Genomic DNA, 21,991 nt, shown 5'->3' on the forward strand with positions numbered 1-21,991 from the left:
TCAAATGTTAAAACGGTTTGTAAACCTAAGAAAAAGCTGTGATCCCTTACGAAGGAAACGGTGGATAAGAAGAGAGGCACCAGGATCAGTAGCCTACATGACAAAACTGGAGGAAAACTTTGAGACCCCTATATGTGTAGTAGAGGTATTTGGGTATGGTCGGTACCGTTTGCAGCAGGCCTAAACCATAGGTCCATGGTCTCAACGAGTCGCGTTTTTAATCCATCACTGAGACAGAAAGTGGACATTTAAGATGTCAATGGGTGGATTATTTTTTAACACAAACAGCTCGTATGGACAGACAAGAGTCGTGGCTTTAAACATAGTAACGTGTATTTGTGAAAGGCATGTTTTATTACGTTTTTATTAAGTTTGTTTGCATTCTATACAAAGTGAATGGAGCTCTGTTTAAAGTCAGTAACGTGTATTTATGAAGGCCATTTTTTATTACGTTTTTATTAAGTTTGTTTGCATTGTTTGAATGGAGCGCTGTGCAAAGTGAATGGAGCGCTGTAGTGCTGTTTATTGTTTTCCCCCATGATGGCCACCATAGAACGAGCAATGGGCGTGTTTGGCAGAGCAATGGGCGTGTTTGGCAGAGCAATGGGGGTGTTTGGCAAGTGGCTCCGGCTGCAGATAGACCTACTTGAAAAATGCCAATACATTGGGTTCGGGATTTTGTCAGACATTCTTTTTTCTCATTTATTTATAAATCCCCAAATAATTTAAGCAGAAGCATCTATCAGTTAAAAATGCATCTCACATTTACACCTTAGTCAGTTAGTTCAGTATGGCATTGCATGTGGTTTTAGAAATATAAGTGAGTCTATGACTACACCAAGATTTCTGTCTTGGTGTGTGCTTTCTAACATAACAGCTGTGTACTGACTTTTAATTGTTCATCCCTTGCACCAAAGAACATTACTTCAGTTTTTTCATTGTTCAATTGAAGACAATTTGGCACATCCAGTGATTGAAGTAGTTATTTAGCTGTTGATAAACAGCTTTTTCAATGATTTTGCTTAAAAATGGTAAGTTAGAAATGGCTTGATGACTGTTGTTTTTTCAGAGCCTGTAGGAATCACCTGTGCGATATCGCCACTGCAGGCAACATGAATAAAAAAATATATAATAATATACAAATATTTCAGTGTGTGTGCTCGTGTGTGTATCCAAACACATACACTGCAATTCACATACACACATACAGCTCAATGTAAATCCATGAAAACATTATTGTTATTAGTTGTATAGGCAAGGATACAATTCATTGAACATCGGGAAAATCATAAAAATTTATACAACTGAGGAACAGCTAAATGTAAATCCATAAAAAACGGCATGTTTAGATCCCATGGTGAATTGAGGAAGAATTCATGAATGTGTTCATATTAGATATTCATCCTATTCCTTGAAAATAGATTTTTTCAAGGAATAGGATGAATATGACGAAGTTGCCGTTTTTTATGGATTTACATTTAGCTGTTCCTCAGTTGTATCAATTGTCTTATTTATTCAGTTTTGAATGAGCAAATAAAATCTCAATCATATGACATATAAGATTGATATCCAAGTTCTTAATTTTCTGTCTCGCTCTACTGAAGTGACTGGCAGATTTGAACCCAAAAGCACGACTCAGAGACAAGCAAATACAATGATATTCCGTTTTAACTTCGTCAAGCAAATCAACGGGGACGGGGCGGAGAACGTAGTCGGGGACAGGAAGGATCGGGAAACCGGGACAGGAGACAGGCGAACGAGGATCCAGAGGGACGAGACGGGGACCGTAGTCGGGGACAGGCAGGATCGGGAAGCCGGGACAGAAGACAGGTGAACAAGGATCCAGAAGGACAAGGCGGGGAACGTAGTCGAGGGCCACAATTTACCTCTCGATGCGAACGGCAAGGGCTACCAGGTGGTCCAGGTCAGTAGGGAGATCCCGGGCTGCCAGCTCATCCTTGATGCGGCCGGAGAGCCCATGGTAGAAAGCGTCAAGGAGGGAGGGGGCGTTCCAGCTACTATCAGCCGCGATAGTGCGGAACTCAATAGCGTAGTCCGCGACGGTTCTCCCACCTTGGGTTGGATTCAGCAATCCCCGAGCTGCCTCCCTACCCCGCGTCTCATGATCAAAAACTTTACGGAGCTCCGTAGAGAAAACACTAACCGAAGCGCAGACAGGCGAGTCCCTCTCCCAGTCGGCGGTTCCCCAGTCCCTGGCTCTTCCGGTGAGCAGAGAGATAATGTAAGCCACCCGGGACCGCTCAGTGGGAAAGGCTGAGGGTTGGAGTTCGAAGGAGAGGGAACACTGCACCAGGAAGGGGCGGCAAGAACCAGGAGCCCCGGAGCAGCGTTCCGGAGGGGGCACACGAGCTTCAGACGTCGAAGAGGAACCGGGATGAGGAGCGGCGACGGGTAACCTCCGCAAGTGATCCCGGACCGATTCCATGTGGGGCGGAGAACGTAGTCGGGGACAGGCAGGATCGGGAAACCGGGACAGGAGACAGGCGAACGAGGATCCAGAAGGACGAGGCGGGGAACGTAGTCGGGAACAGGCAGGATCGGGAAACCGGGGACAGGAGACAGGCGAATTGCTGGAGAGACTTGCATGAACCAAACAGCGAAGACAGGTGAACAGTGTTCAGCTAACTTAAAGGCTCCACTAATCACCTGATGCAGCCCAGCTGCGAGGGTAAAAGAGGCGTGGCAGACAGACCGTGACATTTTCAGCTAATAGAAACTAGAAAATACTGTCTTAATATCTAACTTTAACAATGCCAATCCTTACTTTAACATATGTGAAAATAAATTAATAAACAACCCTTCCGGGTTCTATTTCATGTAGACTACGCCGTCTAGGCTTCGCCTTATGGGCTTGTCGTCCGGTGTGTGAGAGAGGGCGATTGGTTCACATCCCTGGATCTCAATGATGCTTACTTCCACGTCCCTGTTCGGCAGGCGCACAGGAAGTTTCTCTGCTTTGCCTTTATGGGGATGGCGTACGAGTACCAGTGTCTGCCGTTCGGCTACTCCCTGGCTCCGCGCACCTTCTACCATCCTATCAGCGCTCTCCCGTTTTCGCGTTCGCAGAAACGTGACCGCACTGTCCACCATGCGCCTGTTAGGGCTGATGGCAGCTGCCCACCCCGTGGTCCCCCTGGGTCTGCTTTTTATGCGCAGACTCCAGCGGTGGATTGCTCGCCAACAGTTGGACCCCAGGTGACACAAGCTCAGGGTGCTCCTCGTTCCCCGTTCGGTGTCGCCAGACCTGGAATATTGGAAAAGACCCTCCGCCCTTCTCAGGGGTGTTCCCCTGGGCAGGGTGGCGTCTTACGTAGTGGTCTTCACGGACGCCTCGTTGACGGGTAGGGGAGGAACTTGCCTCTCTCACTCGGTCGGAGACGAGTGGCGCAAGCCCCCTGCAGCACGCATAAATGTGTTGGAGCTTGACGCTTTGAGTAAAGTGCTGTTGCATTTCTTTCACCTGGTGCTCGGCCGCCACGTTCTGATCAGGACAGACAGCGTGTCGGCGGCGGCGTAAATCAACAGACAGGGGGAGTCCGCTCCCCTGCTCTCCACCGAAAGGTGGTCGAGCTCTGGCTTTAGGCTCATCAGTATCTCCTCAGTCTGAAGGCCCTGCATATTGCGGGCGCCCAGAACGTTGGGGCGGACCTCATGTCTCAAGGCGGTCCCCGCCGAGACGAGTGGCGGTTACATCCCGACATTGTCAGACTGATCTGGCAGAGGTTCGGGACGGCGCAGGTGGACCTCTATCTCCCTCCGTTGGGGGTAGATGTGTTGGCACACACACCTTGGCCGCGGGCTCTCTTGTATGGGTTTCCCCCGCTCCAGCTGATCCTTCCTCTTCTGGAACGGGTCAGACAGGAGAAACTGTCCCTGATATTAGTGGCCCCGGAGAACCGTTCAGCTCTGTGGTTTCCAGAGCTGACCGCGCTCTCGCGGTCGGCGCCGTGGCCGGTACCGTTCAGGCCGGATGCGCTTTCACAGGCCCACGGGACGGTGCACCACCCGCCCGATGTCTCGGGACGGCTGTTGGTTTGGCTCCTGAGAGGTTGATCCTGCAGGGCAAAGGTTTGCCTGAGACGGTTATCAACACTATTCAGAGTGCTCGTGCGCCTTCTACTTCTTCCCTCTATGCGGCGAAGTGGTGCGCCTTCTCTAATTGGTGTGAGAGGAACCACGCTGTCCCATCTCAATGCGAGGTGGGAAGCGTGCTTTCGTTTCTGCAAAACTTATTGGAGAAAGGTTTGGCCATCTCCACTATCAAGGTCTATGCGGCAGCCGTTTCGGCTGGCCATGCAGGCTGTGATGGTGGACCGATCTTCAGCCATCCACTGGTCAAGAGATTCTTGCATGGGGCTAGACGGGTAAGGCCTGTTTCATGTGTGCTTACACCACGCTGGGATTTCCACACCGTGTTGCGCGGATTGTCCAGGGATCCTTTCGAGCCTTTTTCTCAGGCCCCTTTGGATGCCCTGTCCTTTAAAAGCTGCACTCTTATTGGCTTTAGGTTTTCTGCAAGCGGGCCTGGAGCTGACCGCGTCCGTCTGTCAGCCCGAGGCTGCTTGTTGCTTAACGAGGACAGCTGCCTATGCGCTGCTCTAAGCCTGCGTTCCTCCCTAAGAACATTAATAGTTTCTTGTCCGGTCGAGCGATATTGGCTTAAGGCTTTTCACCCACTGGCCTCATTCTGATGAGGCGGCAGGCGGAGTTGCATCTCCTGTGCCCGTGTGGGCGCTGGCTATGTACGTGAAACGCTCGGCCGCGTTCCGCTCACACAACAGTTGTTGTGTGGTGTTATAGCGACGCTAAGCAGGGGCCCGCACTCTCTCTAAAACAGCGGTTTTCCTCGCAGGATATGTGAGGGTGTTGCTTAGCCTACGCATCGGCGGAGGGCTTAGCGCCACCATTGGGCGTTTAAAGCTCACTCAACACGGGGCGTGGCCGCGTTCACTGTGCTCTACTCAGAGGCCGTTCCGGTGTACGACAATCTGCGCGGACTGAGTCTTGGTCTTCCCACGTGCCCCTTTGTCCGTTTTCTACATGTTAGACATGTCCAGGGGTTCACTCGGCAACTCTGTGCTGGAGTCCGGGACCCCTTTTAGCAGGGACGTGCACAGGGGGGTTGCTCAGGTTGCTTGGGCAACTGCCCATATGCCCTCCTCGACTCAGGTTGCCCTTCCGAGGAAAAAAACATATATTTTTTTTTTTAATCATTTAATGGATGCAGAATTTCATGTAGGCCTAGATAATAAAAATCGCCACTCGAAACATTTCATAAAGTAAGCGTAGCCTCATTCATTTCCGTTCGGGCACTGAGAGTGAAAGTCAGTAGGGGGGGGCAAACTCTGCCGCGCGGCAACAGCCGCTTTTGCCGCCTCCCCTCTGCCGCCCTTCCCCCATTGAAATGAATGGAGGCGGCGAGTTGCCGCGCGGCGTGTGAAAGCTGCTTTACGTAGCTGCAGCGCTGCACGCGACCGGAACACCGGCACCTGTGAGACGACTGCCTTGATGTTCTCGGAAAAGGTGAATTTGAGATGTATAACCAACAAACAATCAATCATCACGTTTTATGAAATGAATTACAATCTTCATAAATCCAGGCTCAGTTTGCCACGTAACGTTTAGCCTAAATAATCAGACAGCTAGCTAGCTTGCAGACAAGCAGCCCGTTATCACATAGTCTACACATTTTTTGGTAGGCAAACTAAGCTACATGTCTGCTGATAGTTAGTTTCTAACATTTCGTTTTAACAAGAAGAATAAATAATGGAAGTAATGCATCACATGAATTCTTTCATTGAAAATGGTTCATGCCTAAATCTTATCACTATTTTGGGTATTGTTTGTTATTGTTAAGTGAAGCCGAAATGCCCAGTGAAAAGAGGAGGATTCAGGAGAGAGAGAGACAACTAAAGGAGGCAGCAAAGAGGAGAACATCACTACAGGGTAGTGATGTGCTCCGAAATCCGAAATCAGTGTGGTCAAGAGCGGCTGTCTGACCTCCTCCTGCTGTCCATAGAGAAGGACATACCTATCGACAAAGAAGAGGTTCTGAAGGCTTCTCTTTTGAAGCTTTGCATTTTTAAAATGTAAATTTGGAGAAACTTATCAGTGACTTGATAGGATGTTGTTTAATTATGTTTGTGTTCATGTTATGTTCTTCTTCTTCAAGTCATGTTTTTCTGCATTATCGTTAGTAGTAGTTATTTCAGTGTTTTACTTATTTGTAATTATATATTAATGAAGACCCTGTTATTCTCAGTCCTTCATATAGCCTGTGAGTTCTTTTTTTTTGGGGGGGGGGGGTGCCCTTTTTTCAGGTCAGAGCAACTGCCCCTCAAAATTCCTGTGCACGTCCCTGTGTCCCATCCTCTTGGACTGTGATCCAGGGATGTGTTGGGGTCACAGAAAGGTTTTCTGAATGCTTCACCTTTAGTTTGGAACACAAATCGGGAATTATAAGTTTAGCAATATAGCCAGATCAATGATGTTTAAGTTATACATAGCATTATCTAAGTAGGGTGGCCTTTTCCTTCACATCAAAAAGGAGGACACTTTGCATACATGGGGTCACGCAAGCAGATATTTGTTTGGGATGATCCGGTTTTAAATTTGAATATGTTTTTACACCAGATTAAATAAAGGTGCATACACATACCACATAGCTGATAATTAATATACAAGATATAGCTCATGACAACGAGCACTTCCAATTCAGATTACATAGGTCTAATAAACATCATACAGAAATTGTTCTTAATGTTTTTATCTGGATAGTGTATGTAATGTTTTCGCTAACAAACGTAAGGTCAGTTTTAAAAAACGAAACCATTGGCAATTGTTAATTATTATCCTAGCATTGTAGTAAACACATATCTTACCTTTCCTGTAAAAAGGAACAGCTTCTTCATCTCCAGATGATAAACCCATCCTGATTTAAAATACATGTAAGCTTCCATGCTTTTGTATGCCTTGAGGGACTCCCCGGTGTATGGAGAAGGATTGTGGACGAGGTAAATGTAAATGTTGCCAAAAGACATGTTGGGCAAGATAACGACAGATTTCAGCGGGGTCAGTAGTTGATTTGGAAGTAAATATGGATCAAAACCTAAAATATCAATTTTTTGGGAATAGCGTTGTTTTTCTTTATCAGAGAGATGAGAGATCATCTGATTAACATTAGCAGAGCCCGTTTCTTTGACGTTAACGGTAGCCAATGCCATTTCCCCTGGAATCGGTTGTTGGCGCTATGGTCCTAAAGATGGCGCACACAACAAAAAGGTCACGTGATTGATACCCATGTATTGATAAATGTAATGCAGAGCTGCCAAGCATCACGCTTTGAGTGTGACAGTCACGCAATTTGACCCATTCTCACACCACACGCCACACTTGCCATTTCTCATGCTTATTTCCCCATTCATTACTCTATTTTTTTTTTCTCATGATAATAAGCTTTGGTCCTCGCGGCTTCGAGTGGTTATGTAGTCGCGCAGTGTCCACTTTGCGATGTATACGTTTGACAGTTTGTAAACAATCTCCCGCTACCTGCGCGTGTGAGCGTCTTGGTGGAGCGTCTTGGTGGAGCGTCTTTGTATATAGTGCCAAATTTGACTTCTGGACTGCATTCTGCAACATTTTCAAGAAGGGTAAGTAGGCCTACATCAATCGCCTTCTTTCAAATATACATTATACACAGAGATGTTTCTACTGGTTGTTTTCATATTTCATAACAGCATTATGTATAAAAACGTAAGGACCTTACGTTTTTATACATAATGCTGTTATGAAATATGAAAACAACCAGTAGTAAGGGTTAGTAATGTATTAGTAATGTATTACCTTACCTTACGGTAAGGTAATACATTACTGAACTCTTCGTGTTAGTTAGCTAGCATAACTAGGTAGCAGCATAGTTTGATTTCTCAAAATCAGCTCACCAATAAAATCAGTCTTGGTTTCAAAATGATCACAATCCCTTGTGTAATGTTAAATGGCTTCATATAGACATTAAACAATCCTAAGAGAAATAATGTGACATAAACGGAGCAAGGGCTGATGTCAATTTAATGTTAGTGAAGTAGGTGTGAGACGCCTCTCCCTCCCCCTTGCTAATATTTTGTCTCCGCTGTCTGTTTCAGATATGACATTTATAGCACATAACTGTAACTGTGTACAAATAGAACCAATGGACCCATTGGGGCCTTTAATACAGTAGTTCAATAAAACACTAACATGTAGCTATCTTTTGATAGATGCTAGGTAAGACGATGCTAGGTAAGAGGAAGAGCCCACAGAGAGATCTGCTGTCATTCTGGGCAGTGCCAGTGGACAGCCCCCCCTTATGCACCCCCGGAAAATGAGAGTGCAGAGGGCACAGAAGAAATTGAAGATAAAGCGAGATCAGAAGAGATTGAGGACAGTGAGGGCGAAGATTTTGATTGTATACAAATTGAAAACACAGAGACAGAAGAGCCAGCAGAAAAAAATGTGGAGATAAGAATAAATTCAGGGAAGAAGCAGAAGGCCAAAAGTGGAGCAGCCATCTGCAGGTGCACTTTTAAAAGGGAGTGGACAGCAGAATGGCCCTTCATTAGTGTAGGCACAACCACCGCCTACTTTTGGTGCTCTGTTTGCCGACATGAGAACAGCTGTGCCCATCAAGGCAAGGCTGATGTCGCAAGGCATATCAAAAGCAAAATACATCGTTCAAAAGAACATGCAGCACAGTCAACAGCCAGCATTGCGCCATATTATGGCCCAGCCACTGTTGGTGGCATGACATCTCAGGAAGTCAAGGTACTAGGCGTTATAACCGCTGCTAGTAGCTGAATTGCACTTGTAGGTTATATGAGCATAAATACATAGTAAATTAAACAAATGCCTAGCTAATCTGATGTTCATTTGAACTGTTCTTATTTGTTTATTTTTGTATGTAATAGTGTTTTCCTATGGACCTTGAGTCTGCTGCTAAGACATTCATTCAATTTTATTAATGTTTTTGCATGATTGCTCTTTAATTTACATCCTTTCTGGTGCAGACAAGGAGAGCTGAGGTAAAGTTAGCAGTGTCGATGGTGGAACACAATGTGCCATTTGCAGTAGCCGATCACTTCAGCCCATTGCTGAAAGAATGCTTCAAAGATTCCCCTACTGCACAGAGCTTCAAGGCTGCCCGCACAAAAAATGTCCTGCATAATAAATGAAGCAGTGGCTCCTCACTTTAGAAAGGAACTGGTCATGAAGATGAGGACCAATCCTTTCACGTTGATCACAGATGGATCAAATGATACAGGTCATTACATTTTCCACATTTTCCAGCACCCATTTTAGATATTAATTAATGTATTACATTAATCTGACATATATCATATATGTACCTATCGTTACAGGACGTGAGAAGATGAACCCGCTCACTGTGCGGGTATATGACAGTGATCTCAGCAAAGTTGTCCACAGGTTCCTGGATATGTGCCCCACCAGCGGGCCAAACTGCGGCACAGCTGAAGTCATCTACAAGAAGATGGATGAGGCCATGCAGAAAAACGCCATACCATGGAGAAACTGTGTCAGTCTGTCAGTTGATAATGCCCCTGTCAATACAGGAGCAAGGAACTCCATCGCATCCAGAGCTCATCAAGAACATGGCAGTATCTACATCCATGGGTGCCCTTGTCACATCATCCACAACACTGCCAAACAGGCTGGCCAGGCCTTTTGGAGGTCAGTTGCTTAAGACCCTCCGTATGCCTTATGCCTAATGTCACGTCAAACAGGTTGTTATGCTGTGCGGTCATGAACCAATGACAACAATGTCTTGTGACTATAAATAATCATGTATTTTGCAGGTGTGTGGATTTGATCCAGAGGATCTCGCTGTGGATGTTGGATATTGGTTTAAAAGAAGCACCAATCGCAAAGGTTACCTAACAGGTATGTGTGTGCAGTCCCAATGTAGTACAAATTAAATCTAGAATACTTTGATCAAATTGCATTAAGATGTTCCATTCTTGTCCTAGAATTCTGTGAGCTCCATGGAAGTGAGTATATGGAAATGCTCATGCACGTTTCTGTTCGATGGTTGAGCCTGGAGAAGTGTTTGACTCGTATCCTGCATCAGTATGAGCCACTGGCCAGCTACTTCAAGTCATTAAGTAGGCATCACATTTTAATGATGCAAATGCATGGTTATTAGAGCAGACTGAAAAGTAAATAAAGTATGTAGTATGCACAACCATTTTTTTCTCTCTTTTTCCCACAGATGACAAACAGCCAAGGTTCAGGAGGCTTGTGGAGGCATTCTCTGACTCAATTACAGAGGTGTACCTACTGTTCTTTCAAGCAACTTTTCCAGTCTTCTCCACATTCAACCTCCTCCTCCAGAGAGAGAAGTCGTCAATCTTCCTACTACATGATGAGGTAAATTGGAACCGTTGGGATACAGTTTGCTAGTATGATGTTCTATCTTTGTTCCTTTTTTATTAGCAGGAAATAAATGTAAATTTGTAAATCTTTTCTGACATTTTTAGATGAGGGGTTTTATCCGCAAGCTGCTCTCAAAGTTTCTGAAGCCCGCAGCATTGCAGCACCGGGAACTGCATGAAATATGCTTTAAGGAGCCATCCAACCAACTGCCAGGTGATTAGTAATTGTCCAGGTTTTACACATGCACTATCCACTCACTGATCTCACTAAACACACTTTTCGTTAGAGGGCTGCAGTCATCTCGTCACAATCACTGATATGATGAAGATACTTAAAGGGGTGCTTTCAAGTTGGCTATTGTGGTTTTTGATGGTGACTAAAGTGACTCAACACAGTCTTGTTCCCGTCTCATACTGACATGTTACTGCATACAGCATCGTTAATGACCTCTGCAGTTGTTGATTTGTGTCTCTTGTAGGAGAAAAGTTGGTGATTGGCTTCACTACTCGAGTTACACTCAACAGGCTCCTTGAAGCAGGAGCCATTACACCGCAGCAAGTGCAGAGGTTCCAGAAGGCAGCAGTGGCGTTTCTGGAAAGGGCTGTGGAGTATGCCATCAAGAAACTCCCCATGAAAGAGCCTCTGATTAAACATGCCATGTTTCTGGATGTCCAGCAGAGAGCAGAGTGTGGAGTGGAAGATGCCTTCTACTTTGTCGACAGGTAAGTTGGGCTATCAAGTAAAGTACATTTTATATATAGTGCCAAATCCTAACACAAGTTATCTCAATATGCTTTGCAAGTAGAGCAGGCTTAAGACCAGGCACATTTTCTTGTTTGATCCACATCTGAAAAACAACCCCTGTTTCAGTTACACTACTTTACCAGATCACTGCACTTTTTTTTTCTTTTTAGATTTCCTGAACTTCTCCCATACAATGGACCTGAAGAGCGAGACAAACTTTGTGAGGAGTTTCTGGACTACCAGACCATGGACATTGCCATGCCCGACGACCCAGCAATGTTTGACTTTGAGAGATTTTGGGGGAACATGGCATCAATGAAGAACAAGGTAAGAATTATTCTGTACTCATGGGAATACCCATTGACATAATCAACTTAATAGTACACAAAAATACTTGTGAGTAATTAGGCTTCCTATGTGCATTTTTCAAAGGTGACCGGTATGAGCAGATTTGGCAGGCTGTCTTGTATTGCCAAGTTGGTCTTGGTCATGCCTCACTCCAATGCTGATGCAGAGCGAGTTTTCTCTGTGGTTGGACTAAATAAGACCAAGACCCGAAACAGTTTGGCTCTTGAGGGAACTCTGTCATCCATCATGACCGTGAAGATGGCGAGCCTTGAGCCAGACTGTTTTAAGTGGGAGCCCCCTGCCTCTGTCATCAAGGCATCAAAATCTGCCACCAACACCTACAACGCTAGACATGCTAAATGATTGACAAATAAATGTATTTTGTCAAAATTCTTGTCTTGTTAATTTCTGGTTAAGAGAGGTTAGGAGGCCACAGTGCAGAGAGAGCAGCTGGCATGGAGGTGAGGACATCAGTCCTAAGGTATAAATCAATCAATCAATTTTTTTGGTCGGCGGCCGAACGCTTCTGACTCTAAAGTCTCACTCTTGTCATTTTCTGAAACTTGGCAGCCCTGGTAATGCATTCGTTAGCCCACCCACCCAAAATCACCACCAGCCGTCACTGGTTATGACGAATGTTATATGAATGTTCTAAAATAGGTACAATATCATAACCACGTTAATAAAGTTTGTAAAAATGTTTTTGAAAATTGAGCAAGTTATAGTTATTTAAAAAGTACATGTACCACTACCAACACAATGTTATGGGTGAGCAGCTTACTGTGGTAAGATGGCCGCCTATGGGGATGTTCTAGACGCCACCGTAAGGCCGCGTTCACATCTAGCGTTTTTTTAAATCTGCCAGCGCTTGTTTTACATGATATCCCTATGGAGCAGAGCGTTTCTGGAAAAAGTCACGCCGCTTTTTTAAACGCCTCTCCCAGCGTTTTTTTCTGCCATACGGAGCGTTGAAAAAAGTTCAACTTTCAGGAAGAAAGCGGCCGACGTCAGGCGTCTTTTGGGCAACTGACCAATCACAAGCGGAACATTGACACTTCGTCACAAAGGAAACTCTCAACTGTCAAAACAAGAAACAATGGCAGACAAATCACTCGGGAAAGTGCCGGTGGAGCGATTAATAGTTTTAATCACAGAACATGTCAAGATCTACAACATGTCTAATGGGCTCTAGCCTGGATAGGTAGTAGGCGAGTAAAGTCGGGTCCAGAATGGATTCGTTGCTAGGCGATAGAAAAAAACGCTCTCGACGCTTTTAGGGCCAAAAACGCTGCCAGCTTTTCTTTTTGTTGAAAAAACGGTAGGCTCAACTTTTCCCTATTACAAAAAACGCTAGATGTGAACGTGGTCTAAGGCGTTGCAACCCGGTATCACGCGATTGCGTGCTCATGCGCACGAACGTTAATCTATCGAAGTGTGTTCCGGAGCACGATAGTCCGACTTGTTGCGTGCTACACAGAACGAAATGTAAACCAATGCATTCTGAATGGGAGTGTTCTCAGACAATTAACGTGCTCCACAAAACGGTACGAGAGAGAGAGAAAGAGAGAGAGGGAGGGACAGAGAGAGAGAGAGAGAGCGAGAGGCTTCAGAAAGGGTGGGCGCAGATAGTACAGTGCACCCTAGTTATGTTTATGCCAAAACCACAAATGCTATATATATATATATATATATATATATATATATATATATATATATATATATATTGCCTAATTATATATATTGCCTATATATATATATAGGCTATATATATAATTAGGCTATAATTATATTATTTAGCGTGTAATGAGACAATATATAGCCAAATTGTCGAAGATGCCCGAGAATCTCCGGGGATATCAGCATGGGAAATCGGCGCATCAGACCCATGAACCTATAAAGAAAGACGTCATCTCAAGCGGGATAGAACGTTTGCGGTGCTGGTTTGTGTCACGTAAGTACAGGGCTCTCATGTCTCATGCATCCGGCGTGAGACACACGCAATTCAACCCATGCACACGCTCGAGCCTGGTCTCACGAAAATACGTGACACTGTCACGTTATTTAATCTATTGAAACGTGATCAGGGACACTTAGGCCTATTTTCTAAATTTTGTATTTCAATTGGAAGTAGGCTATTTGTCGTTTCACTAAGCACGACTTCCAAACTAAGGTTCTGTCCGGGAGCGTTCTCCCTAATGTCCCTTATGGAGCTCCGTACAGATCATTCATCGTTGAAAATTGTCTGTGATAACTAACAAATTACAGCTTTTGGCCACCCGGTTCTACTTAAAATTGTCTGTGATAACTAACAATATGACAGTTTTTGGCCACCCGTTTCTACTTTCACCTTTGATGCTGAGAAATTGCGACAATACACGGATATATTAAATGCAGTCGCGCTGCTCTGTAGGCAAACCGCGAAGGAAAAAGGGTAGCTGCTTCATCTGTTCTTTTTAGAATTGTATGTCTTGATATTTATTTTATCTAGCCATCTATTCTCTTGTTTTTGGCTATGTGAATGAACGTCCGCGTGGATGCCTCGATCACAAGTCCAGTGTCGCGAGCGGACGTTGCCATGACATCTAGAAATCATACCGTATTTAATGGGTTGCAGTGAGTGTAACATAATTCACCTACGGTATTTTGTTATGTGTTGTTCTTTCAATTGTGTTGTCGTTTACTGTCTTGGTGGTTCAGGGATCGCTGTCCCTTTAATGATTACGAGCGTCTCATGACGTCAGAGCCCATGCGGGATTTGTTTACTTTCAGCACGTTTTGATTTCCTGTTTCTCTCTTACTAAATAAACGATTCACAAAACTGTGTGCTCTACGTGCAAAATTGTATCTCACTTATTGCAATTTCCACAGGGTTATCATTAATATTGATGTGTAGGGGTTGATTATAACTCGTGAATAATATTGTTTGGACCACGGTCTGGGGGAATACTCGTATTCTGATTGGCTGCAGTGCGTGCATTAACTCCTTATATAGCCCTACAGACACCTGAGCCCTGTACCACGAAGCTCGCTTAGAGGGTTAGCGAGGTATGTTGAGCTCCAAGCCTGGGTTAGTTGTACCACGAAAGTCGATCTCTTTTAGCGTCGCTGTATCACCATGGTGACTTATGCTCGCAACCAAACCTGGTCGGGAGCAGTTTTTCGGCTTAGTCTAGCCGGAGATCGGCTACTTAAATCGGCGTGCGCAGCTTCCTAGCTCCTCCTCTGACAATGGCGTCACCATTTGTGGGTGTTCCCGTGGACCCCGGCGCACTTCTCGTACAGGCGTCTCTCTATGGAAAGCCAAGAAGGCCACAATCCGGCCCTAGAATGGCGCGGTAAAAGTGCAAAACCGTACGGATTCCGTACGGAAACCGTACGGATTCCGTACGATTTGGCAAGAATTCCGTACGGAATCCGTACGGTTTCCGTACGGTTTTGAATGACTAATAGCCGCGGCTATTAGTCATTCACTCCGGCTATTATTCATTCACTCCGGCTATTAGTTATTCACTCCGGCTATTAGGTATGCAGAACGAGCCCCTCCCTCTTCTTTGCTTGACCACTAAGTTTGAAGGCTGTCTAACCAATCAGAGCTGCAGTGCCTCCATGTTTCGCTGTAACATAAAGCTGTGTTGTCTTTACTAGTTTCACTACAATGTAATGACCACGATTAGCTAGTGGAAAATAAATTTGTGTCTAGTACAGTGATATATTTGTATATGTTAGGCTATATATTGAGATGGCAGTGTGCGAAATACCCGACAATATTCGGGGATATCCTCATCCCCAGATTGTTCTCGATATGCAGTAGCCATAGGCCATAACATTACATAAAATGAATATGAACTGAATAAATGCCAGGTATATTGCATATCGGAGACGGGCACACAATCAGTGCATTTGCAAATGAGAGCATGCAGCATGACCGATCTTGTGATGTGGTCGGAGAGAGTCGTGTGCGTGTGTGTGTGTAGAGCAAGTTGTTGAAGGAAGTGTTTCTACTTTACGTTACAATATTTCATGGATGCAAGCAAGCCAAGACAATCAATCTATATCTATAGCCTACATGACAACACACACACACACACACACACACACACACACACACACACACACACACACACACACACACACACACACACGCGCACACACACGCACACACTTTAAACACACTGGTAAAGCAATAGGAGCCTGCATTGGCTAAAGTTGTTGCAATGCACGTTATTTTATAACAGGGAGGGGAAAAGTTGTGCATTGCAATTCTGCTGAATTATTTGGAGGACTTATAGCCTACTTGTAGTGAAGTATTTTAACAGTGTGTGGAATCTACAGCTGATCACTTTCACTAGCTAAGCAAAATGAACCCCGAAAAGTTGAACCTCTGAATTGATCCTGAAAGCCTATGTCCTAGAATAATTCATTTGTATTCCGTTTTAGGCCATCTCACTAAAGGTCACTTAAATGTAGCCTATTTAAGCTCACCAAGTCCAGTATTCAGAATGAAAAGCATTTATTCACAAATACGTTCTATTTTTTTGACAAGCGGATCCGACAGTCACGTGCAAGTATGCAAATTAGCCATGTGCGCCAAACAGAAGATAGACGCAATGAACTGATTGTTGTGCATTGTTGTGGATATGTAGGCTGTTTAGTTGTGGTTGTTTGTGGTCTTAGTGAAACAGTCTTGCCTTGGAGTTGGAGAAGTTGGAGTGATTGTGTGAATGTGCGAGAGAGAGCGCACCTGCCGTGGTGATGTTGGGCTTGTAATGGGCTTATATGTGATCAATGATGTATCTGTCTGATCGTATTAGCTGTAGATGGATGGTTAAATAATGTCACAAGATCGGTCATACTGCAGGCTCTCATTTGCAAATGCACTGATTGTGTGCCCGTCTCCGATATGCTATATACCTGGCATTTATTCAGTTCATGTTCTTCTGAGTGCGCAAGAACGGTGCCAATTATTGTCGTGTTTGCATTGTAATGCACAACTTTGCCCCTCCCTGATATAAAATAACGTGCATCGCAACAACTTTAGCCAATGCAGGCTCCTATTGCTTTACCAGTGTGTTTAAAGTGTGTGCGTGTGTGCGTGTGTGTGTGTGTGTGTGTGTGTGTGTTGTCATGTAGGCTATAGATATAGATTGATTGTCTTGGCTTGCTTGCATCCATGAAATATTGTAACGTCAAAACACTTCCTTCAACAACTTGCTCTACACACACACACACACACACGACTCTCTCCGACCACATGTCACAAGATCGGTCATACTGCATGCTCTCATTTGCAAATGCACTGATTGTGTGCCCGTCTCCGATATGCTATATACCTGGCATTTATTCAGTTCATGTTCATGTTATGTAATGTTATGGCCTAGCTGGCTACTGCATATCGAGAACAATCTGGGGATGAGGACATCCCTGAATATTGTCGAGTATTTCGCACACTGCCATCTCAATATATAGCCTAACATATACAAATATATCACTGTACTAGACACAAATGTATTTTCCACTAGCTAATGGTGGTCATTACATTGTAGTGAAACTAGTAAAGACAACACAGCTTTATGTTACAGCGAAACATGGAGGCACTGCAGCTCTGATTGGATAGACAGCCTTCAAACTTAGTGGTCAAGCAAAGAAGAGGGAGGGGCTCGTTCTGCATACCTAATAGCTGGAGTGAATAACTAATAGCCGGAGTGAATGACTAATAGCCGGAGTGAATGACTAATAGCCGCGGCTATTAATCATTCAAAACCGTACGGAATCCGTACGGAAATCGTACGGAATTCTTGCCAAACCGTACGGTTTCCGTACGGATTCCATACGGATTCAGTGCGGTTTTGCACTTTTACCGCGCCATTCTAGGGCCGGATTGTGGCCTTCTTGGCTTTCCATATCTCTCCGGAGACAGAGGGTTTTACGGGGCAGAACCGATCCCTTGGCATTGTCTGACCATATTCAGATTTCAGACTTTATTGTCATTGTGCAAACAACGAAATTGGGGTTCTTCATGAGAGATACAGATTCTCATCAGAGGGTGTTCGTTATTTGATCGTCCTTTTGGACCTTATGTAGACAATGGCCCTTTCCCATTTCTTTGCTACATAGAAAATCTCAACCCTAGCCCTCGCTGTTGCGCGTTCACGCGCCGTGGAGTCATGTCCCAATACTGTTTAAATTTAGCTTAAGGGGTAGGGGGGAGGGCTAACATCCCCTCAAAATTGAGATTTTCGATGGGCACCCTCAAAGCGCTTCAGTTCTGACTTGCTCCCACAATACCTTGCGAGAAAACGGAAAATCAAGAAATATCCTAGACAAGATGGAGGACGAAAAGATGCGACAGGATTGGAAAAACACAAATGTAAGTATTTTCTCTGTAATTAACTAGTAATTATTTTATTAATTATACTCTGCAGCCCGGCCGCGGGCTTCGAAGCCCGGCCGCTGACTCTCGGAAGTCTGTGGCCGATTTTCGCGGAAGATCGCGAAAGTCCCCGGCCGATTTGCGCAGGCCGCCCGACCCCGGTTCTCGGCCGGGATGCATGCCCGATCACAGGCTCTGCAGCCTGGCCGTCGACCGGGCTGCAGACCGGGCTGCAGACCGGGCTGCAGACCGGGCTCATACGACCGGGCTGGATATCATGTCGTATGATATCCAGATCTTCCATGTTCTAGTGACTCCAGGTTAAAAATAAGCTTTACTATACTAATATATTATATTATATTATATTATATTAGATTATATTAGATTAGATTAGGCTTTATTGATCCTTTTGGGATGACTCCCTCAAGGAAATTGATTGTCCAGTAGCTTACAGAAAGAAACGCAACACAATATTAATTATATACAATATAAGATAAACAATACACTCTAAGATAACTATAAAAAGTAAAATAAAAAGTAAACAGTAAACAATAATTATAATATAAGATAAGATAAACAATAAACTCTTAACTAACTAACTATAAAAAGTAAACAAAAAACAGTAAACAGTAAACAATAAACTCTTAGCTAATATAGAAAGTAATATTAGTAATATTTTTAGTTATTAATTATTAATAATCTATAAGTAATATATACCTACTCATATATATATTATATTAGTAATATTCTATAAGTATTATTATACTAAGATATTATATTATATTAGTAATATTACATGGTTAATCAATGTATTTTTTGGCAGTACTATATTGTGTACATAGCTATTATATATTGTACATAACATATGGCCATATCAACCAGTTCTGGCATATAATTTCTATTTCCTTCTTATTCGTTTTCTTTCAGGACTTCGTTGAGTCCACTGCCACCAGCCCCCCCCACCTCTCCCTCATGCTCCTCCACCCCAGGCACCTCTTCCACCACCCCGGACACCCCTTCCAAGTGGAGAGCGCCAGGGGGCAGGCGAGGCATGAGGAGAGCGAGGCAAAGTTGGCGAAATGGTGGAGAAGATGTGTTTCTCCACCATTCTCTCAAAAGCTGAGAGAGTGTGTGTGTGTGTGTGTGTGTGTGTGTGTGTGTGTGTGTGTGTGTGTGTGTGTATTTTTAGGTGTGTGTTTGTGTGTATTTTTAGATGTGTGGTTCAGTGTTTCTTATTTAAATAAAGGGTTTCTTCTAAAGTGTTCTTGTTCTTAACCGATTATTATCTAAGGGGGCACTCACACTAGGCCTTCTGGCCGTGGCCGTGGCTGTTTTAGCACCTATCCGTGCTCAAATCTGCCAGTGTGAGTGTGGCCAGTCTGGCAGGCCGGGCCAATTACAAAATATAAATACCATTTCAGGTTAAACATCTTTACAATGGGTCTTGCTCGTTGCCCGAGACAATGGCAGCCAGTCTGTCTCTTGTAACATTACCAGGGGTCTGGTTATCTGCTAGGGGGCACGGGGAGGCCATGATGACGTCACAGGGTAGGGTTGTCCCATTTGGTAGGGGATCGGTTAGGGTAGCAATGAGGGGTAGCAATGAGCATGAGCAATGAGGGTTAGGGTTGAGATGTAGGGTTGAGACAGTGAGCAAATGATTACTGTAGCGCATTGTGTCTCAGTGACAGAGTGCTAGAGTGGAGGTAGCGCGTCAGTCTTGAATTTCTGCGCGGGGGGTTCGACTCCCAAGTGACGCGAATTTATGTGCAGCCTATAAAGTCCTAATTCTCATGCATATGGAATACTTATTCACTAAAGCTTATGGAATTATATTTTTGTGCTTATTTCGAACTTGAACCCATATTTTCAAGGCCGTGCTGGCACCACATCTATGGGGGTAAAATGCATGATGATAGACCGGCGAATTTGAACCCCGGTCGCTGGCGTTCGGGTCTTATGCTAATCCACTACGCTACAGCCGCTACCTCTCAGCGGTCGAAAACATGCGATACATTTCTTAAATAGGGTGGAGTGAATTCCCTAAATGATAGAATAAGGCAGGATGGACGTTGCTTATGCATTTTTTTAATCATCACCATTCTATTTGGATTAATGGCGAACAATTCTGCATTTGGCATAGTTATTTTACAGACAATATGCTGAATCTATTCACTTATACGCATATAGACTGCTTGATCTATCGTAAAGGTGAGAAAAATGACGCAAAAAACGCCCCTCTCACGTGAACGCGCACTGAACCTAAAGCGGAAAACCTGGTTCAACTAATTGAATCTAAACTGAGCTTTGTGGTACCACTTAACTCTGATTGCGAGTTGCGGCTCTGTCGAGCCAGGTTTTCCTAAGAAAGCCTGGGTATGTTCAGTGAGCTTCGTGGTATAGGGCTCTGCTAAGTAGTTCCAGTCAGTGTTCCGACGCGGGCCGGGTCGGGCCGATATTTCCCACCACTATACTCGGGCCGGGCCTTTGATCGAGCGTTTTTATTTTTATTTTACCATTGGTTTATTGGCCTAATCTGAGGAGAAATCTATGCCATAGACAGAAATATTATAGGCCTTTATTACACGGGTCTTCTCAATGCCGTGGAACGCTCCGTTCACTTGCATGGGTAGTAGTCCGGTGACTTGTCTACCCCAGCGTCTTCCGTTGCTAAGCGACGTCACCGTCTTTGCGGACAAATTATTTCTCTGCTGATCAACACTACGAATGGCCAAAAGTCTTGTATCCCCCCCCCCCCCCCCCCCTTAAATAAATACTATGGCAGAATTATTATTATTATTATTATTCTCATTCAACTTGAACATGTGTTTTTACAGTAGAGTGGTGGAGGGATGACGTATGTTGGCACGATACGGAAGGAAAGAACGTTTTGTTCATTTGACATTGTGTTTGTTTCCTCCGAAGGAGAAATAAACGGGAGTTCGCTCCATTTTCGCTTGAGAACTGTGTCCTGACTCGTCTGAACCCGTTACAGTGGTATTCTATTTTTTTAAACGGGGCTGCATCCAGTCACTTGACCGTTATGGTTGCTATGGTGGTTGCAATCGACCGCCCCCTCTAATCCTTACATGGGTCTAAAAACCACGCGGCAAAGGAGCTGCCATCAATTGTGTTGTTTTTGTCGTAAACTAGGGTCCGATGGTTAGAAAATTCATAAGGTTCACGTGACGTCACTGTAGCTTTGCGGCGCAATCTTGACGACCAATCCCACCCACTGACCCACTGATTTCAGTGGTAACTCAGCACCAACAACACCTACGACCACAATCAAACAATGAGGATGCGCTCTTTTATTCTCTTTAGTGCAGGTAATGAAAGGTTCTGAAAGATGGCATATCCATGTAGCTTACTAATGCATAAAATGCATACAAAAAACGTTGACATATGACCCACTATGTTCTGCTCCATATACCCAATGTTGACATCGTCCCAGCCAAAAAGTATTGGTATTAATACCTCATTCATTGTCCAAAATAATCCATAATAATTCAAATCGGGTTTTGTTGTGGGTGCAAAATGAATCTTGAAGAAAACTCGTCCTAAGCGTCCCTGGCGAAATTATCGTCTATGATTTGGTGACTGATTTCAACAATCAATGATAGTAACCCACCACAAACTGTTCACAAGAAGTCACAAATATATAGAACTTAACTTTGCCCTTATCAGATAAAGATTATTGGTGGCCAAGTGCCTCACTTTAGTGTCCTTCACCCATCCAGCCACAGCATATTGGTAAGCATCAGTGCTCTTGAACGCTTTCAAGATATCTCCACTGTATGGGGAGGGGTTGTGGACTAAATAAATATATATGTCATGAAGATTGATTTGAGGCAAGCATACTAACGGACAAAAAAAAAACGAGGGATAATAAATGAGGATTCAGAGCCTAAAATCGATAATATCTCTGTCCCTCTCTAACATTCAGATGAGCGGTGTGGGCGGCCATACTTTGCGAGTTCGGTCGTGCAAATGGCGGCGTTCCAGAAAACGTGACGTACATGAACCGTATGAATAGACAGATATTCCAAGGTATCCTTAACCTGTTAAGCCCTAGGCCTATTT

General features: G+C 44.3%; 1 protein-coding gene across 1 annotated transcript; it reads left to right on the forward strand.

The window, feature by feature from the left end:
- The first annotated feature begins 10,124 nt into the window (after nt 1-10,124).
- Nucleotides 10,125-11,991, forward strand: LOC130381220 (uncharacterized). Its single transcript, XM_056588700.1, has 6 exons — nt 10,125-10,175; nt 10,283-10,440; nt 10,551-10,659; nt 10,925-11,168; nt 11,361-11,517; nt 11,623-11,991. The coding sequence occupies exons 3-6, from the start codon at nt 10,551-10,553 to the stop codon at nt 11,899-11,901; spliced, it is 789 nt and encodes a 262-aa protein (XP_056444675.1). The 5' UTR covers nt 10,125-10,175; nt 10,283-10,440; the 3' UTR covers nt 11,902-11,991.
- Nucleotides 11,992-21,991: the final 10,000 nt, after the last annotated feature.

Source organism: Gadus chalcogrammus, chromosome 4, assembly GCF_026213295.1.
Source record: "Gadus chalcogrammus isolate NIFS_2021 chromosome 4, NIFS_Gcha_1.0, whole genome shotgun sequence".
NCBI classification, from domain to species: domain Eukaryota; kingdom Metazoa; phylum Chordata; class Actinopteri; order Gadiformes; family Gadidae; genus Gadus; species Gadus chalcogrammus.